Source organism: Phaethon aethereus, assembly GCF_964289735.1.
Source record: "Phaethon aethereus genome assembly, chromosome: 5".
Classification (NCBI taxonomy): Eukaryota; Metazoa; Chordata; class Aves; order Phaethontiformes; family Phaethontidae; genus Phaethon; species Phaethon aethereus.
Window position 1 is genome coordinate 69,448,083 of NC_138579.1, and position 17,774 is coordinate 69,465,856.

Below are 17,774 nucleotides of genomic sequence, written 5' to 3' on the forward strand. Positions count from 1 at the left end.
ATTTCAATTAAAGAAGCCATAAGCATCACAAATCAGCGGAACAAACCAATCTTTGTCCCATTTAATCTTTTCATTGCCGGAGCTGCAATTTTCCGAACCTGTTTTCTAACAGAAAGCTGACGAATACTGCCTGTGTGTGCTGCAGGACTTGAAGGATACATGTACACTGCGTAACACTGCAATCTCTTATCTGAGCAACGTCTGAAGTGAAAGAAATGCATCTACACAGCCACATAGTAATATAGCACTGACTGTGTTTCCTAAGTAATGCAGCTATTCATTTATTTTTTTGTTTACAGTTCTCCTTGTTTGTGTTTATTCCTGTTTACGGAAGAGTAAGGGTTGTTTTACGTATGTATCTCTATGATATTTTAGGGCATTATATTACTTGATTGTTACTGAATAACCAAATCAATATAGAAGTTTTTTTTTAACATTAAGATACCACAAAGGAGTAACCTTACAGATGTGTATGAGGGGTGAGCAAAGGGTACCGAAATGCTGAACTGGTGATACAGATCTCTCTTCTGAAAATATTACTCAAACACCTTGCAAAACAATTTATGACTGACATGAAATTATCACTAAATGCTGCTGATCCGGTGATTAGTGACCATCCAATTACCTCTGCCAGCTGTAGACTAATTCAAAAAAGAAGATACCTCAAAACAAAAAAACAGATGTATAAACAGCTTCCTTAAATGAAAAGTGAAGTAAAACCAGCTTTACAACAACAGTTATCTTCAGCACATCATGGGCTAGCAAAAGTACCAAATCAGTAAAACAAAAAGTGTTTACTTCATTTTTAGCAGGAAAACCAGAGAAATGTAAGCACAGAAGAAAAAAACAAACAAAAACATTTCCATATATTTGTTTACCTGAACAGTGCCTTGGAAAGATGTCACTTGCACTGTCTGATATTCCCTCTCAAGTCTTAAATAACGATTCTGCAAGTCAGTGTAACGAAGCTGGTTATCCCTCAGAGTCTGCGAAAGAGTCTTCAGCTGGGCAGACAAGACAGCATTCTCTTCTGCTGATTGCACAACCTGAAAGAAATTAACATTTAAGTAAGTAAAAATTAGGAATTATCTCCTCCAGGAAATTACGACAGATTTGAGACCTGCTGTTGAAAACAACCAAGTACTAGTTTCAAAATGGCATCAACTCTTTGGCAAGGTCACAGTGGTAAGATTTAACTAGTTGTTTTATGACCAGCGGAAATAATGAGACCTGAGTATTGATTTCCCCTGTCATCAATATGCCCAAACCAGAAACTCAGGGTTTTAAACCCCAGTGCCTCCCTCCCCATGTTTGCTATGATATCACCACCTGGCAGCAGACAGTATATGTAGCTGCTACTTCAGGACAACGCATAGAGCCAAATAAGCCTGACAGTATAAACATGTTCACCAGGCAGTCCAGGAACGCTCAGCAGTCGAGTTTTCATCTTTTCAAAAAACAGACTGTAAGTTGCGTCTCCACCCATTACCCAAACTCTCATCTTCACTTGGAGGAGCTTGAGATTTCCTACACCTGTTTCAAAGTTTGGTTAAAATTGTTATTAGGTTTTTAAATGTTTGGGTGAAGGAGTGAAAACAGACACAATGACAGATGAAAGGTAACATAAATCTGATTTGCTTCCAATACCAGGTCACACAAAAAGAGATAAACGTAAAAAGGGAATTTCCAAGAACATTTACAAACAAAACTGAACACACACACACATGTGCACACAGATAATACACACGCTCTTACAGTCTTAACAGTCGCAAAAGTGTTCATCAAGAATTTGTAAGGAAACATTCTGAGGTATTTAAAATTTGGTATGAGATAGCTAAAATCTTGTTCCATCTAAGACAGACATCTGTTTCTGTCTATAATGAAAGACATTTTACTTTGAAGTTCAGCAGTGCTCCATCAATGTCTTCAGAATGCAGATTCAAATAAACCTCTCTGAGTCAAATAACAAGTCAGGAAAGCCTGACAGAAAGATAATACAGACATTTAGTTTGCAATTTCTAATCTGAGCCAACAGGGTTGTTTTGAAGAATCTAATTTTCAAGGCAAACTAACTGTCAGTCACACAAGACACTGCTGTTGTTCTAAGTTACCTTTGAATTAATCTGCTGAAAATGCAGATCCTTCTGGTGTATCTCCTGAAGACAGCGCTGGAGCTCGTTTTGAAGCTGATTCTTCTCAGCTAAGACATGTTTGATTTCCTGCGGCGTATCTGCACTGCCAGCGAGGGAGGCAGTTTCTAAAACCTTAAAAAGTATTAGCATATTCAGGGTAAATGGTATAGGAGTTCTTGAAATAATATACACCACCAACACTAAATATACATACGGACTACATAATAATTTCCTTTTCACAAGATCATTTCCTTCTCACAAGTTAATACCACATTTGCAAGACACATTATATTTAACAAAAAAAAAATCTTCTACTTAGTGTTTTCAACCTAAATACTTCAAATTAAAAATTACCATGAAAAGGCAACCCAACTTAATTTTTAATTTGCAAATAGTCTGAAGCACAAAAAAAAGGGGGAAAAACAGAAAAAGCCAGATGAATATTAAACACCTTCCAAAGATTATTTTCAAATTAATAACGTATGGTATTCATGTCTTGTAGAAGAACAGCTAATTTGTAAATATAAATTTAAAGCTGAAAGCTCATATTGACAAAAAAATGACCACAAAAAACCCCAACTTTATCACTGATTCACAGCTTTGGCCACCCCTATTTCTGGCAGGTCAATTTTTTGATGTTAATCTCCAATAATGGAGGGAAGAGTGCCATCTCTAATGCTTTATGTAATCTATTTTCCTATGCAGTCATGAAATAAAGACTTCAACCACATAAAATATTCCATAACCCAACAGACATTACTGTTCAATAGCTTTCATTCATTATTTTAGCTACAGAAAGTAAACAGCATGAGACACACAAACTTGACCAACGAAGATATTGGTTTTAATGAAATGAAAAGGAATATGGTTTACTTCCTTTGGGACAGAAAAGGCACGTAAGAACATTATTCTAAGAGTATAATAAAGGTTCACTTTCCTTGAACCTGTAACGACAGTCTACAAAAGCAGACAGCAATTGCCAGACTGGGTCTCAGCTGCTGCCTTTCTAAATTTAGCATTTTGTTGCTGGCAGAAGCCAACTCCAGCTGCTTCAGGGGAAGGGCAAGAACACTTCCATTAGGCACATCTCTCCCTTCTCCTCCCAATTAGGTCCTATCCTAATCTGCAGTAATTACAGATTGATTTAGGTTCTGAAGAATGAACTTTATTAGACCTTTAAAATTTGTTAGCATCAAGTATACAAATTCTGAAAACTGTTGTCAATGTAAACTACCAAGTTTTTTTTTGTTCCTCTTAAAAACTGTGTCCCTGAAAATAGGCTGCAGCTATAATGTATCTGAAAAAAGGTTCACGTTGCCCGAAAAAGCACATTCTTTTACTAGTTTTGTATTTGTAACTGAATGTCCCCTATTCTGGGCTTACACGAAGTGAAAGTGTAGATTCTCATTTCACATGCATCCCACAGTACTACTAGAGTTCCCCCCCGCTCCTTTTTTTCTTTCCTAATGTAAACAATCCCCATCTTTTCTGAAGTTTCTTCCTAGAAGTTTTTCTGTCTCATGCCTTCCACCTCTCTCCTTTGACATGTCTTTTTGTATTGCAATGTCATAGTACTGTGAAGCTGAGGTGAACTGTACTACAAATTATCTACACTCAAGAATTATGTTTTCTGTGCCACTTTTCCTACCAGTTCTTCAACATACAAAGAACTTGAAACAACTTTGATTTAGACTGGTTTTCTAAAGATAAGATACATGCAAGTCATCTTTTTTGTCTACCTGTTCCACCAATACTATTTGCTTTAGCTAGCCAATTCTAAAATTGGATTTTAAAAGAAGGTTCATGTCTCAAAAAATTACAATGCTTCTATACTTAGTGCAATAATCACTGAACCGGGGGAAGACAGATCCAACTTGATACTACCTACTGAGAGAAAAAGAAATAGGTAGAACACAGGTATAGTACAGGCTGTCTGGCAGGTGATTAAGTCAATCAGCATGCAAGGACTCAGTGACAATACATGCATTGTTGGCATCCTACAAGTAATAGTACAGCATCCGATTCTCTTTTGAACAAGTGTGGTACAGGAACAAGTAACGACACTGGCGTTACAACAGAGTGAACAGTAAAAGGACGCATGATAGATATGAAATTGGCACAAGAAGCCAGGATTGTATTTCCACTTGTGGATATAACACATTTCATCTCAGCTACTACATGAGAAGAATTTCTCCTTAAGTTGCATGAAAGTTCCCAATCCTCCTCTTGATGTGAAAGGATTAACTGAGAAACCTGCAAACTGCACTGTTTCTTCTTTCCCTTTCTAGTATGCCTCTCTATTTATCAGCACCCAGTCTGCTGTTGAACTCATCAGCCTTCCATACTTCACTATCATATGCCGTATAGTTCTCATTTGGGAAGCAAGCTGCAAATTTAATACAATAACCTGATGGAGGTAGATTTGTTCCTCCTGCTACATTTCATTTTTTTTACCTTGACTGGGTAATTGCTGCCAGCGGAGACCGATTTCTTAAAAATCATGTCTTGTTGCAGCTTCTGTAGTTCTGCAATCTGTCGGTCTTTCTCAGCAACTGTGATTTGATATTGATTTCGCAGTGCCTGGGACTCTGAGAGGAGGAGGTTGTTTTCCATTCTGAACATAAAATATTAGACTAGATGTTAAATGATAATACACTGCATACCAGTGAATGAAAAGGATAAAGGTGTACTCACTGTTATTTCTGAAATAATGGTATTTTTTGAGCAGTTATATGCAAATATGAAGCATTATATGAACATTCTCAATACATACCTCAGTTTAAAGACATCTGCTAAAAAAAAAAATCAGAAAATGAAGCCTGAAAAGTGATAACATCACATTCGCTTCATTGGCTTGGAGATGAGAGAAGTTCACTGGCTGTAAAGATACTAACATCTGTTAACACAGTACATACTTCAGCTACCTAAAGAATAAGGTTGCGCAGCAAAGCAACTCTAGGTCTCAGCTGTGTAGGCCCTGCTCAAGATAGCCAGTCTACCCTACTGCAGTTACACAAGTTTGAAAAGGAACATCCTAGACCCAGAGAACTGAAATAAACAAACATGTATGACAGAAACTGCTGTCGATACAGGCGATATCACAAAGGGCATAAAAGTCATTTAAATCCTTTTGAATTCAATCTATGTTTTTAAAGTTTGGGGAAAAAAATGGAAGACTATTCATGCTGTTCACTGGTTAAGTCTACAAGTTAGAATAACGTTTGACTATTTCATGCTAACTTGATCACTGTACAAAGATAAATTTGGGGCTGTCCTTTTGATCTACAACCCCTCCCCCAAGAACTTCTAGTATAAAACAGATGTTATCTTATATAGACTTTAATTAGAGAGCTAGAATTTGCACTACGGACAATAAAATGCATTAAGGCACTAGGATACTGCCTACTGGCCTCAAATTCTAACAAAATTATCTTCACTGAACTGATCATAACATGCTTTTGCACTTCAATCATCTGCACTAGTTTAAAACCTTGAACAAGAACAGCAGTCTAAGATGACCAAATCTTGCCCTGCCTCCACAGAGTGCCACTGAAAAATGCCTACTGCCTTCTTAGCAGCAGACCTCATGAGGCATTCACCAAGTTAGGCCCAAGGTGTCACATTATTCATTTGTGACAGATGATGCTAGCACTGGAGTGGACTCTTGAATTTACAAAAATAATGCTCAAATGTGAAATGAAGTTAATTTTCCGTATGTCGTTAGGCCAAATACACACCACCTCAGCCATCTTTTAAAAAAGAGATTTGGGGGGAAATGTTCAGCCATATCAATCGCTATAGATATAAGATACAGCTATAAAAAGAGAATATAACACCAAGCATTGAAATAAGATTCTTAAACTGTAGTTCCGTATATCCAAGTCACCAACAGAGCAGAAAACATTCAATTAAGACTGCCTGAAACTTTACATAAGCCAAAAGACCATTACATAAAGATACAAGGATAACCGCAAACAAAGACAACCCTGTGGAAGTTGATTTTGCACATTACAGAAATATTCTTATCCTACTTCCTGCTAAATTATTCATAATTTTGGTTTTGTGTCAGTTTTACGTCAGGTTGTGAAGTCACTGAAGAATTCTAAACAAGAGCCATATGTACTATTTGTTAATTTTAACATTTATACCTCAATCCAGCAAGCTCATTCTGGTATGATGCAATCTCTCTCTCAGTTTCTGCTTGGAAGGTTTTTGTTTGATGCAGTGCCTTCTCCAAATCATCAACCTTGATCTTCAGTTTTGATATCTCAACAGCTGCAAGGCTGCCTCCTTCTTTAGCCTACGTTTAATAAACATGATTAGTGAACTGGAATAAAAAATATACAGTTGGAAGTTTTATTAGTGCTAGAAACCTAATTACAGAATAATGTTTTCTCCCTGTTTGGTCCTGATTATCAGGCTAATTACCTAAACTCCCATAAATGTAAGCACACCTTCTCTAGTCACACAATGTTTTCTCAGCACTCACATAATTTACAAAGTTAAACTTCAGAATCCGTAATGTCTCTAGGCATTCTCTGCATAAAACAAAAAAATTACAAAGTCATGCAGCTAATTAAAACTCACCAATCTTTCCCTATTGTTCTGAGGCATATCCAAATTACTTTTAAAAGAATTTACCTCATGCTGTTGCAACCAATGGTAAATGAAGCTGTGCCCTGTTTGGTTTCAGAAGTTACCTTCTGATCGCTGAGTTCCTGAAGCAATTTGTCTCGGTCATCCTGAAGACTGGCCATAGCCTTGGAAAATGCTTCAATCTGGTGAATGTAATTCCCACACTCAGATGAGAGCCTGCTAACCTCCACCTCTCGACTGACTAACGTCCTACAGAGATTTTCAATTTCATCAGCAATCTGATCAAGTGTAACCTTATCTGCAGCACCAAAAAGAACCTGATTCAGAAGAGAATTTTCTTTGAGCATACTGATAAGATGTAATTTAAAGCCATCCAACTCAGCTTCAAGTTCATCTCCTTTCTTTTTTTCAGTCTTGAGTTCAGATGTGTATTTGCTCTGAAGTACCTTTAAGTCCTCTATTATCCTCTCTCTATCATTTTGCAGAGCAGTCATTGCTTTCCCAAAGGCCTCATTTTGGGACTTCAGCTCATTATTTTGAGACTGAACTTCTAATATCATCTTCTCTGCAAAAGCATCAGGTTCACCTCCATGTTCAAGTGTCAAAAGAGTCTTACTGTATTCCTCATCTGCATCCTTAGTATTTCTGCCTCCTGATTTCTGGAGTTCTTGAATCGTCTTCTGAAGATTTTCTCCATACTGTCCATTTGATACACACTCTTTTTTCTGAACACTATCGCTAGTTAGCAGTTTCTCTCCAGATTCAGAAATAAGTTTCTCTTTGTTTAATGATGCAATTAAAGATTCTAAATCATTTACTTTAGACACTAATTTTTTATTTTCATGTTCCAAAGATACAGCAGTATCCTTTTGCAGTTCATTGGAAAGTTGCATTTCTTTTATTTGTTTTTGAAGATCATATTTTTCTTGTTCAAGGCTTTTAATACAATCCAATTTCTGCTTAAGTAAGTCTTTCAGCTGATGGTCTTTCAGAGATAAAACTTGGTTAAGATCTTCCCTATACTTTATCAGCTGTGCACTTAGCATTGCATTTTCAGAATGAAGATCGTCTCTCTGATTGAGAAGTATCCTTAATTCTTGTTTCAAAGCATTATTCTCACTTGCATTGCCAACTATAAGACTGTCCCGTTGATTTAAGACATCTTGGTGAAGATGTTCCAGCTCTTTGTATTTAGAAAAAAGATCATCCCGATCATTCTGAAGAGATGACATTGATTTTTTAAAGGCATCTATTTCACTGGCAATTGCAGCCTTATCTTGACCTGCTTTGTCTGCTTTCATCTGGAGATTTCTCAATTCATTTGCCATCCTCTGACAGGACTCCTCAGATTGTTGTCTCTCTATCTGCAAAGACCTTAACTGAAGTTCATACTCTTTGATTTGTTTTCTATGTTGAGTCTGTACCTGAATCAGATAGTCAGAAATTTCATCACCTTTCGAAGAAATGAGTAAGGAAATTTCTTTGTCTTTATCATTTAGCATGATCTTCATTTGCTCAGAAATGGTAATCTGCTTTTGCAATTCAGCATTAAGTTTTTCCTTCTCATCTAGAAGCTGTTGCAATTCTTGTTCCTGTCTTGTAAAATTACTTTCCAGAGCTTTTATCTCTCTTCCTGCACTTTTATTATTCTCTATGAGATGATTAAGAGAATTATTTTCTTTAAGGAGTGCTTGCAAAGCTGCTTCTTTGGACTGAAGAACACTCTCCAATTCTTGCTGCCTTTTAAAAAAACCTGTGTTTTCTTCCTTTATTCTGCAGAGTTCTTCATACCGTTGTATATCAACAGATTTTTGCCTCAAATACAGTTCATCCTTTGTTTCCTCTACCACAGAATATTTGATAATCAGTTCTTGAATCTGAGTAGTTTTGTCTTTCAATTCATCTTGTAAAGACATTATTCTTTTATTACGGTCTTCTATCTGTTTCTCTTTATTTTGGATGGCCTCTTTGAACTGCATTTCCCAGGTTTTCATTTCAGTGATTACCCTGTCCCGGTCATCCTGAAGAGAGGACATACACTTTGTAAAAGCAGCTAAGCGTGCCAAAGCTGCATTCAAATCTGCTTGAAGTTTCTTGTTTTGAGAGTCCTTAATGCTAACTTCCTCTTGCAAACCATGAACCTCACTGATTGCCCTCTCTTTTTCTCTCTCAAGGGCACCGTATCTTTCCTCCAGGTTCAAAAACTCTCTTTCGTGAACCAATTTTAATTGTTGAAGATTAAATTCCAACTTTCTCTCATATTCTCTCTTTTGAATTTGTAGTTCATCCTCTTTCTTCTTAAGTTCTTTTCTCCAATTTAGATTCTCATCTGTAAGCCTGTCCACTTCATTCTTTGACTGATCCAACAAGTCCGTCTGTGAAGAAAGCTTTCCCTTGAGATTATATATTTCTTCATGTGATTTCACAAGCTTTTCTGACGTATTACTTAATTCCTTTTCAAATTTTTCACTTTTTGACTGTGACAGTTTCACAGATCTTTCCAAATCCAGGATCAGCTCCTGGAACTTTATAGAATCCTTTTGTAAATGGTTGATCTCCTGCTGTTTCTCCTTTAAGAGTTCTTTCAATTCTTTCGTTTTGTTTTTACTTCCATTATTATCCCTCTGAGCACTTTTCACCTTCTCCTCAAATATTTTTACAAGGTGTAACTGCTGTTCTTCTTTTTCTCTAACCACGTTACATTTTTCTGCCTTTAATTCTTCCAGTTGCTGTAACAGCAAGTTATTCTGTACCTGCGCTGATTTCATTCTATCAGTAAGATAATCAACTTTTTTAACATGATTGAGCAATTCTGTCTCAAGAAATTCCCTCTCATTCTTTACTTTGTAAGAACTTTCTTGTACATTTTCTAATTCTTCCTGTAACAGACATTTGTCATCCTCTAAAATCTTAACTTTTTCATTTAGATTAACAATTTCTTGTGTAAGACTTTTACATTCCACGTCCAGCTTTGTTAGACAATGACTTTTATGGTCCAAAGACTTTTCAGTTTCTTTAGCTTTTTCTGAAATTGATTTTGTTTCTTGTTCTAGGACAAGCACATCATGTTCTTTTTCAGAGAGTTTATCTCTTAACACATTAATGTCCTTTAACAATGATTCATTCTCACATAATGCATCATTGATTTTAGATTGCATATCATTTTGGTACACTTCCATTTGAACCTGGAGCTCTCCCAAAGCTGCTTTAGTTACGGTGATGTTATTATGAAGGATATCATTCTCATTCTGAATTTTCTCTAAAGCCTGCTTTAAATTTTCAGAAGTTTGTTTCAGCTGCTCATTTTCCTCCATTAGCCGATGATTCTGATCAGTGAGTTCACGAAGGCGATCCTGGTGTTCTTGCATCCTTGCCTCTTGCTCACAGATCTGCTTTTCTGCTTTCCTTTGTAATTCGTCAACTTCCATTTTCTTGGATTCGCCGAGTTGTTTCAGTTGATTCTTAATAACCTCATTTTCATCACTGAGTTTTTGTAAGCACTTCTCAAGAGCCTCCTTCTCAGATTCTCCTTCCCTGAGTTTTTGAATAGCCTCTTGCTTCTCTTTTCTAGTAAGATCAATAACTTGCCTCATGTCTGCTATTTTACTACTGATATTCTCATAAGCCTGAAGAAGTGATTCATACTCCTGCTTTAATTCACTATGTTTAGCCTTCCATCCTGTTAATTCAACTGTCTGAGAATCTTTTAAGGTATTTAGTTGGCAAGAAAAGGCCTCTTTTTCCTGAACTATAGTCTCCATGGTGGACTTAAGGCTTTCACATGCTGCGGTGAGGTTTTCATTTTCGGTCAACAGTCTAGCATTTTCAGAAACAAGGCTCTCCTCTTCAGATGATGGAGAGACAGTACTTGAACTTTGTTTTTCTGTACCAAGCTCTAACAAGTGTTCAAGTATACCCGTCTTGTTCACCAGTTTTTCTCTTTCTAACATCAGCTTATCAATCTGGTCTTTTAGGCATTTATTTTCTCTCAGGGCTTCTTTACGTGATATTAAAGCTGCCTGCAATTTTCTTTGAAGGCGCTCTCTGGACTTCTCTTCTGCTATAGTTCTTTGCTCTTGTGGTTTAGAATCATTTGTGTTTGCGGGTTTTGGCGGCGGCTCTTCAATCATTTGCATTTGTTTCTGGATTTGACATTCTGTTGCTTCTCTCAGTTTAGTTTTCCCAGAGTAATCAGTCTCTGATAGTTGAAAAAAGGTGCCTTCACCTTGCAGCTTTCCTCGAAGGGAATTACTTTCTGAACAAAACTCTCCCAATTCCTTTTGAGTATCATTTTCTTCCTTAAGCTCTTTGCATGACCCCACGTGTCTACTCAACTCAGCCTTCTCGTGTAGCATACATAGCTCTGTCAGCAGTTTTGTGTTTTCTTCACTGAAATGTTTCACTTCCTTTTTCATAGTAATTAGTTCCAAATTGGACTTTTCCAAACAACTGACAAGTTTCTCTTTTTCATTCTTCATTTCTTCAAATGCTATTTTGTAACGGTGGGTTGCTTCTTCACCCTCCTTTATAGCTTTGCTTAATAATTCCTTTTCCAGATCATGTTTATCTTTGAAATCTCTAAGTGAACAACGCAACACTTCTATTTCCTCATTCTTTTCTGCAACCTCCTTCTTAGCTTCAATTCTCAGCCTCTGCAGTTTCTCCTGGCCCATCTTGTAATCCTCTTCACTTTTTTTAATAAGTGCTTCTTTCTCATTATTTACATGTTCAAGCGCTGTCTTAAAGTCTATAGCTTCAGCCTGATATGCTTTCAGCTTTTTCTGGAGCTGCTTTATATCCTCCAACAAGCTGCCCTGATATCGCTCCTGGTACTGGTCCTGCTCTATCAAAGCGTTTAAGTTGACTGTTTCTTCTCTTTCATCACCAAATTCAACTGATATTTTTCTCAACTCTTTCTTTAAAATTTCTGTTTCCTCCTGAAGTTTTGCATAATTACTTCTTAGTTCTTGTAACTCAGTGTCTTTACTTGCCACTGAAGTGATTGTGTTTTCTGGCTCTTTTAAGGATGCAATCTGAACCTTGCTTCTTGGTTTGTCTGATCCCGAATTCCTTAGATCAGCTGCCTCTTCTCCCTGCACTGCCTTAGGTGAAGCCAGCTCTTTCCCTAAAGGGTGCTTTTCTAACTGACTGAAGTCGAGTTCTTTACATTTTGTCTGAAGAACTTCCCAGAGGGCTTTATGTTCTTGTTTGAGATTCTCAAGGTGGTTTTTTTGTTCATCAAAATCTGCTGCAAGTTGAATGTGCTCTTCCTTTTCTTTCTGCAACTTTTTTATATCTTGTTTCTTGACCAAAAGCTCCCTCTCTAAGGCTTCTTTTTCTTTTTTTAATTGATTCATGACATTAATGTCATTGTTGGGGTCCAGACACGTCTTCCTGTCCCCAGCACTTAAATCGGGCTGTTCTGAACTGGAATTTTTCAATAATTCTTCTTCCTTCTTAATTTCAGACTTCACCTTTTCAAGAGCTAAGAGCAGCTGAGAACGTTCCTCTTCATATGCACTTGCTTTTTCATCAAGCATAGACTGCATATGAGCAAGCATGCAGTCCTTTTCCTTTAAAGATTTTAGGTTCTGCTCACATATATTTTGTTTTTCAGCAATGACATCATTTAGTTCTGCAATATTGTCCTGAAGTTGTTCTAAGTAAGAGCCTTTTGCAGACAATATTTCAGTCATATCACTTATTTTGGCATCTTTTTCTAAAAGTTGTTGCTTCAAAGTTTCAAGATGAGACTCGAAATCTTTATTTTGTACTTCAACTAGTTTCAGCTTGTCTGTTAACTCATTAACTTTCTTCAACAACTCCTCTGCTTTTTTTTGCTCTTTTTCTATTTCCTCCTGTCCACTCTCTTCTAGTTTTCCAACTTTTTGCATTAGATCTCTTCTTATTATCAATGCTGCTTGAAGCTTCTTTTTCAGATTCTCTTTTTCCTTGCACATTTTCTCAAGATTAAACTGCATCTCCTCTTTTTCATTCATTAAATCTTTAAACACAGCTTCTTTACTGCTTAACGTAACCTGACTATGTTCCAGTTCTTTCTTACAATCCTCAAGTTCCTGCAAAACTCGGTTTAGCTCTCCTATAGAACTACTATGAAGAGCTTCAAGGTCTTGCAGTTTGGTATTTAATGTATTTCTCTCTTCAGAAAAAATCAGCATTTCATTAGACAATGATTCCATGATCTGGGTAACAGAAGAGTCCTTTTCTTTCAGTTGCTGGCTTAGACCAGAAATTAAATCCTTCTGCTGATTTACCTGGGAAGTTAAGTTTTCAATGAGTTCATCTTTTTTCTCCATTTCTTCAAGGAGACTTGCTACTTTTTTACCTTCAGTGTGCAGTTTTTCTTGAGTGGTTCTTACTATTTCTTCTGATTTATTTATCTTGTCTTGAAGAAATTCAACCTGCTTATTTATTTCTGCAAAAGACTCTTCCCTTTCTTGCAACAGAGACTGCTGTTGACGTAATCTTTCCTTGACTGTGGCCATTTCTTCTGACAGACATTCAATTTCAGATTTGTATTTGCCCTTCATCTTTTCAATATCATTCTGCAGCAACTCCTTCTGCTTCTCAAGTGACTGCATACTTTTTAATTCATCTTTCATGGTGTCTATTTCCTTCTGTTTTTCTAAAAGCACCAGCTGCAATTGTTCTCCTTCTGTTTCTTTGCTCAAAATAGTGGCTATCAGAGTGGAGAATTTTTCCAACTGAATTTTACTATCAGTTAGCTGCAGTTCAGAATCTGAAGTTTGTGCCACCTTTTCTTTACGTGAAAGCCTACTACTAAGTAACAGAGACAAGCTTTGAGTTAATTCCTCTTTTATAAGATCCAGCTCTTGCTGCAAAGACTGGATTTTGCTATCCTTTGATTTCATTTCACTTTCTAAACTGCTCAATTGTTCAGTAAGATTATCATTTTGTAAAGTTGCCCTATCAAGTTCTGTCACCCACTTGTTTTCTGACTCAAGTAGATTTTGTTCTAAAGTTCCAAATTTAAGTTCTAATTTAGAAAGTTCTTCACCTTTCACACTAACCTGCATCTGTAACTTCTCTTTTTCAGTCTTCATCTGCAGTTTGACAGCATCTATCTGCATTCTTGAATAATTCTCACTGGTTTCTAGTTTTTCATTGATTTCTTGGAGCTCTTCCAATTGCTTTTGCAAACGATTTTGAGATGTCGTAAGTTGTGCGTTTTCAGCCATCAGTTTATCAGCATCTTCCTGCAACCGATTTTTTTCTTTCTCTAAAGACTCTACCTGGCACTGCAGACTACCTATTAAAAGCGCATTGTCATGGCAGTCTTGAGATGATTTGGAATTTACATTGTTCAACTCAAACTTCAAATGTGCTATGTTATCTGCCTGCTCAGTGCACTTCACACGCAGAGACTCCATGGCCAATTCTTTTTGCTGTAGCAGTTCTTCCCATGTGCTTATTTGGTCTAGTGCTTTTTGGTGTTCATTTTTAAGACAGTCAAGTTCAATTGTCAAACAACCAATTTTCTTCTGATTAATATCAAGCTTCTCATTCTTTTCCTGAAATTCCTTAGTAAGGTTTTTCATGGCTGTGCCACTTTTCTCTAATTTTCCTCTGAGAACCTCAATCTCACTAGAAAGAACATTAACGTTGCTATCTGCCAGCTGTATACTGGTATCTTTCTCCTTTAAAGAATTAAGCAGTCCAGCAATAACTTCTTCTTTTTTCCCAAGAGCCACATTCAGCTCAGTTCTTAATTCATACTGTGTTTCAATTTTCTCCTGAAGAGATAAAAAGGCATTTTCTCTCTCATGGACTAGTTCTTTAGATTGCTGTAGTTCTTGTGTTAGTTCATGCAACTGACTTTTGAGCTGAGAAATTAAATTTGTCTTCTCTTCATCTCTCCTTGCTTTCTCCTTCAGAGTTTTGAGGAGACTTTTATTTTCCGTAAGAGATGACTCCTTTTCCGATAAGGACTGGTCCATCTCAATTATTACACTCTTCTGATGTTGTATTTCTTTTTGTAAATTTACTTTCACTTCCTCCAGCTCTACCACCTGTTTCTTTAACACCTCACATTCGTTCTCTTTCTCTTGAAGTTGCGTCTTTAAATTCTCACCAGATAATGAAATATTGTTGATGGTTAATTCTTTTTCTGAAACAAGTACTTTTAATTGTTCTGCTTCAGAGGCTAAAAGCTCCAACTGTTTGTGCTGCAAAAGAGCAGATTCCTGTACCTCAGAAAGCTGTGCTTTTAAGCTGATGTATTCATCTAACTTTTGTTTTAAAGATTCATCCTTCTGTATAATTGAATCATTCAACTGGGATGATTTTTCTGTCACATTTCTAAGCTGATATTGAAGGTCGGAAATAACCTCCATATTCTCAGACAGTTGAACCCTAAGTACATCAGACTCTTCAGATTTGTCTTTTAATAACTTTAATTCTTGGGCTTGCCTCTTAAATTCATTTTCTTTTTCCTGCACTGTGTGTCTAAGCTGGCTGGTTTCAAAACCTAGGGCTTGTATTTGGTTTTGCAGATCTGAAATTATTTGCATATTTTGCCCTTCTGCCATTTTACTATCTTTTACTTTCTGAATCAAAGCTTCCTTTTCAGAAAGGAGAGTTTCTTTTTCTTCGAAGACAATTTTTAAGTTTTCTTTTTCAATCAAGAGGCCATCAATTTGGTCCTTCAGAGCTAAAATATTATGACTTTGTTGGGACAAGTGTGAAGTTAAAGAAGCTACTTCGTCTGACTTTTTCATTACCATAACATTAGCTGTTTCAATGTCTACTTTCAACTTCTCATTTTCTAGAGCTGCTGTATGTGCTTGTTGTCTTGCTGAAGTAATTTCAGACTGTTGCTGTGCCAACTGTGACTGAAGAACTTCACATTCACGTGACTTCTCACTCAATAAGCTTGAAAAGTCCTCCTTTTCATGCTTAAGCACATCCATTTCTTTGCTTAGTAGCTGCAGCTGATTATTTAACACTGTACTTTCTTCCATTTTTTCAGAAACCTGCCTATGAAATTTCTCAAGTTCTGAACCCTGACTTTTTAGAGTCAGGTCTCTTTCCTCTACCAACTGCAATAACTTTGTTTTTTCATCTTTAAGGTTTTTAATTTCATCCTGCAACTCTACAATACAAAACTTACTCTCTTCCACTGCCTTAAGTAATGAATCATTTTGAAGGACTTTCTCTTCTAGTGACCTGTTCACAGCTTCAAAATCCAAAGTTACGCTTTGAATTTTTTCCTGTAGCAGTAAATTCTTTTCCTTGCTATGGCTGAGCTCTTGGATTAGGCTACTGCATTCAGATAACTTATTATTTAACATTTCTTCTTTCTTTATTTCTTTGTCTCTAGTATCCTTCAGCTGAATGAGAAGTGATTGCATTTGCTCATGCAACTGTTGTGTCTGTTCCTTGCTTTCGAACAACTGATCAGCTAGCACATTACATTCCTTTGTTTTCTCCTGCAGCTGTTCTGCAATGGAATTTTCTTTTTGCTCGGCAAGTATTGAAAGTTGTTGAATCTCTTTTGCCAGAGTGTTTTTATCACAATTTAGTACTGAAAGAGTTTTTTCATACTCAGCAGTGCTAACAGATAACTTATTCTCTACTTCTGCCACAGCCTGGATTTTCTTTGACAACTCACACTGTTTTACATCCAGGAGTTTGGACAAATTTTCATTTTCACTGATTAGCTGTTCCTTCTCTTTTTCCACCATATCTATATTTTTTTTCAGATATTCATTTGCTTTTATTTGCTCCACCAATTTTTCTTCTTTCCCTTCAAGATCTGCCTGCAATTGCTTATTAGCTGAAGCTTTCTCCTGTACCTCTATTTCCATCTTGTTAATTTGTTTATGTATTTCATTTAATTGGTTATTAAGTTCTCTGCAACACGTCTCTTTGGCTTTCAGATCTCCAGTTAATTTAAGTTTAGTCTCTTCATTTTGCTGCTCCAAAACCCCAAGCTTCTGCTCTAATGAAATAATGAACTCTTGTTTCTCCTGTAATTCTTTTTTAATTGTTTCCTGATGTTCAGTATGTTCTATAAGCTTCCTAGATAACTCAGCCAATTCTTCAACTTTTTTAGTATTTTCCGAAACCAGTTTGTTGTATGAATCTTTAATTGATTTTAATTCATTTTCAAGTGTCTGTGCTTTACTCTCTTTCTCTTTAAGCAAACTGTTACATTTTTCCATTAGAGTATTGTTTTCCTCAAGTTGAGATATCAAATACTCAGTTTCTTTTCTTTGTTTATCCTGGGTTTCTTGTAACTTTTCAGATGCTTTACTAATTTGTTCTTTCAGCAAAGTAATTTGTGACTCGCACTCCGCAAGTTTGTTATGGTATGCAACATTGTTGGCTTTGATTTCAGAATGGAGATGCTTAATTGTAATGCTGTTCTCACTGCTTTGTCTTACTAATTCCTCATTTTCTTTGGTTTTAGCTTCATTCTCAACTTTAACTCTTTCTAGCTCTAGTCTGATTGTATTATTTTGCTCAGAAAGGACAGAGATCTTCACGCTTGCATCTCTTACATCAGCTGTTTGTACTTCTTTCAGTAAATGAGTTTCCCTTTCAGCCTTTGATAAAGCCTCTTCCATCCCCTGTATTTCTTCCTCTTTGCATTGCACTTGATGCTTCAGGATGATAACCTGTTCAGAATATTCCGTCATATTCAAAGACAGGACAGACATCTCCCTGTCTTTTTCTGCCAGTGCTTCTTTAAGATGATCAATTTCTCTTTCACGTTTCTGGAGATCTTGAATAAGTTGAGATCTTTCATCTAAATGGCTTGTATTCAATTTGTCAAGCTCTTCATTTGTCTGGTCCAGATCCAGCTGCATCGATTCTATCACGCCATCTTGTTTCAAAGTCTAAACATCAAGAAAATAATGTTACAATACTACTTCAAACATATGTTAGAGGGAGAATGGAAGTTACAATCCACATGCAGAACGAGTATCAAAGGTAATCAATCTGTACCCAACTGTATAGTCACAAGATAAGCATGTTATTCTTTAGATTGTTTTAGCATAG

The 17,774-nt window shown here is 36.5% G+C and overlaps 1 protein-coding gene across 1 annotated transcript in view; it reads right to left on the reverse strand.

Annotated features, from left to right (window-relative positions):
* LOC309406090 (uncharacterized protein) overlaps positions 1-17,774 on the reverse strand; it is a gene marked incomplete at both ends in the record, with an annotated part of 40,228 nt that overhangs the window by 2,539 nt on the left and 19,915 nt on the right. The window contains 6 exon segments of the mRNA XM_082001115.1: positions 879-1,046; positions 2,112-2,264; positions 4,587-4,746; positions 6,281-6,432; positions 6,720-6,778; positions 6,781-17,611. Coding sequence (XP_081857241.1) covers positions 879-1,046; positions 2,112-2,264; positions 4,587-4,746; positions 6,281-6,432; positions 6,720-6,778; positions 6,781-17,611 — 11,523 coding nt within the window.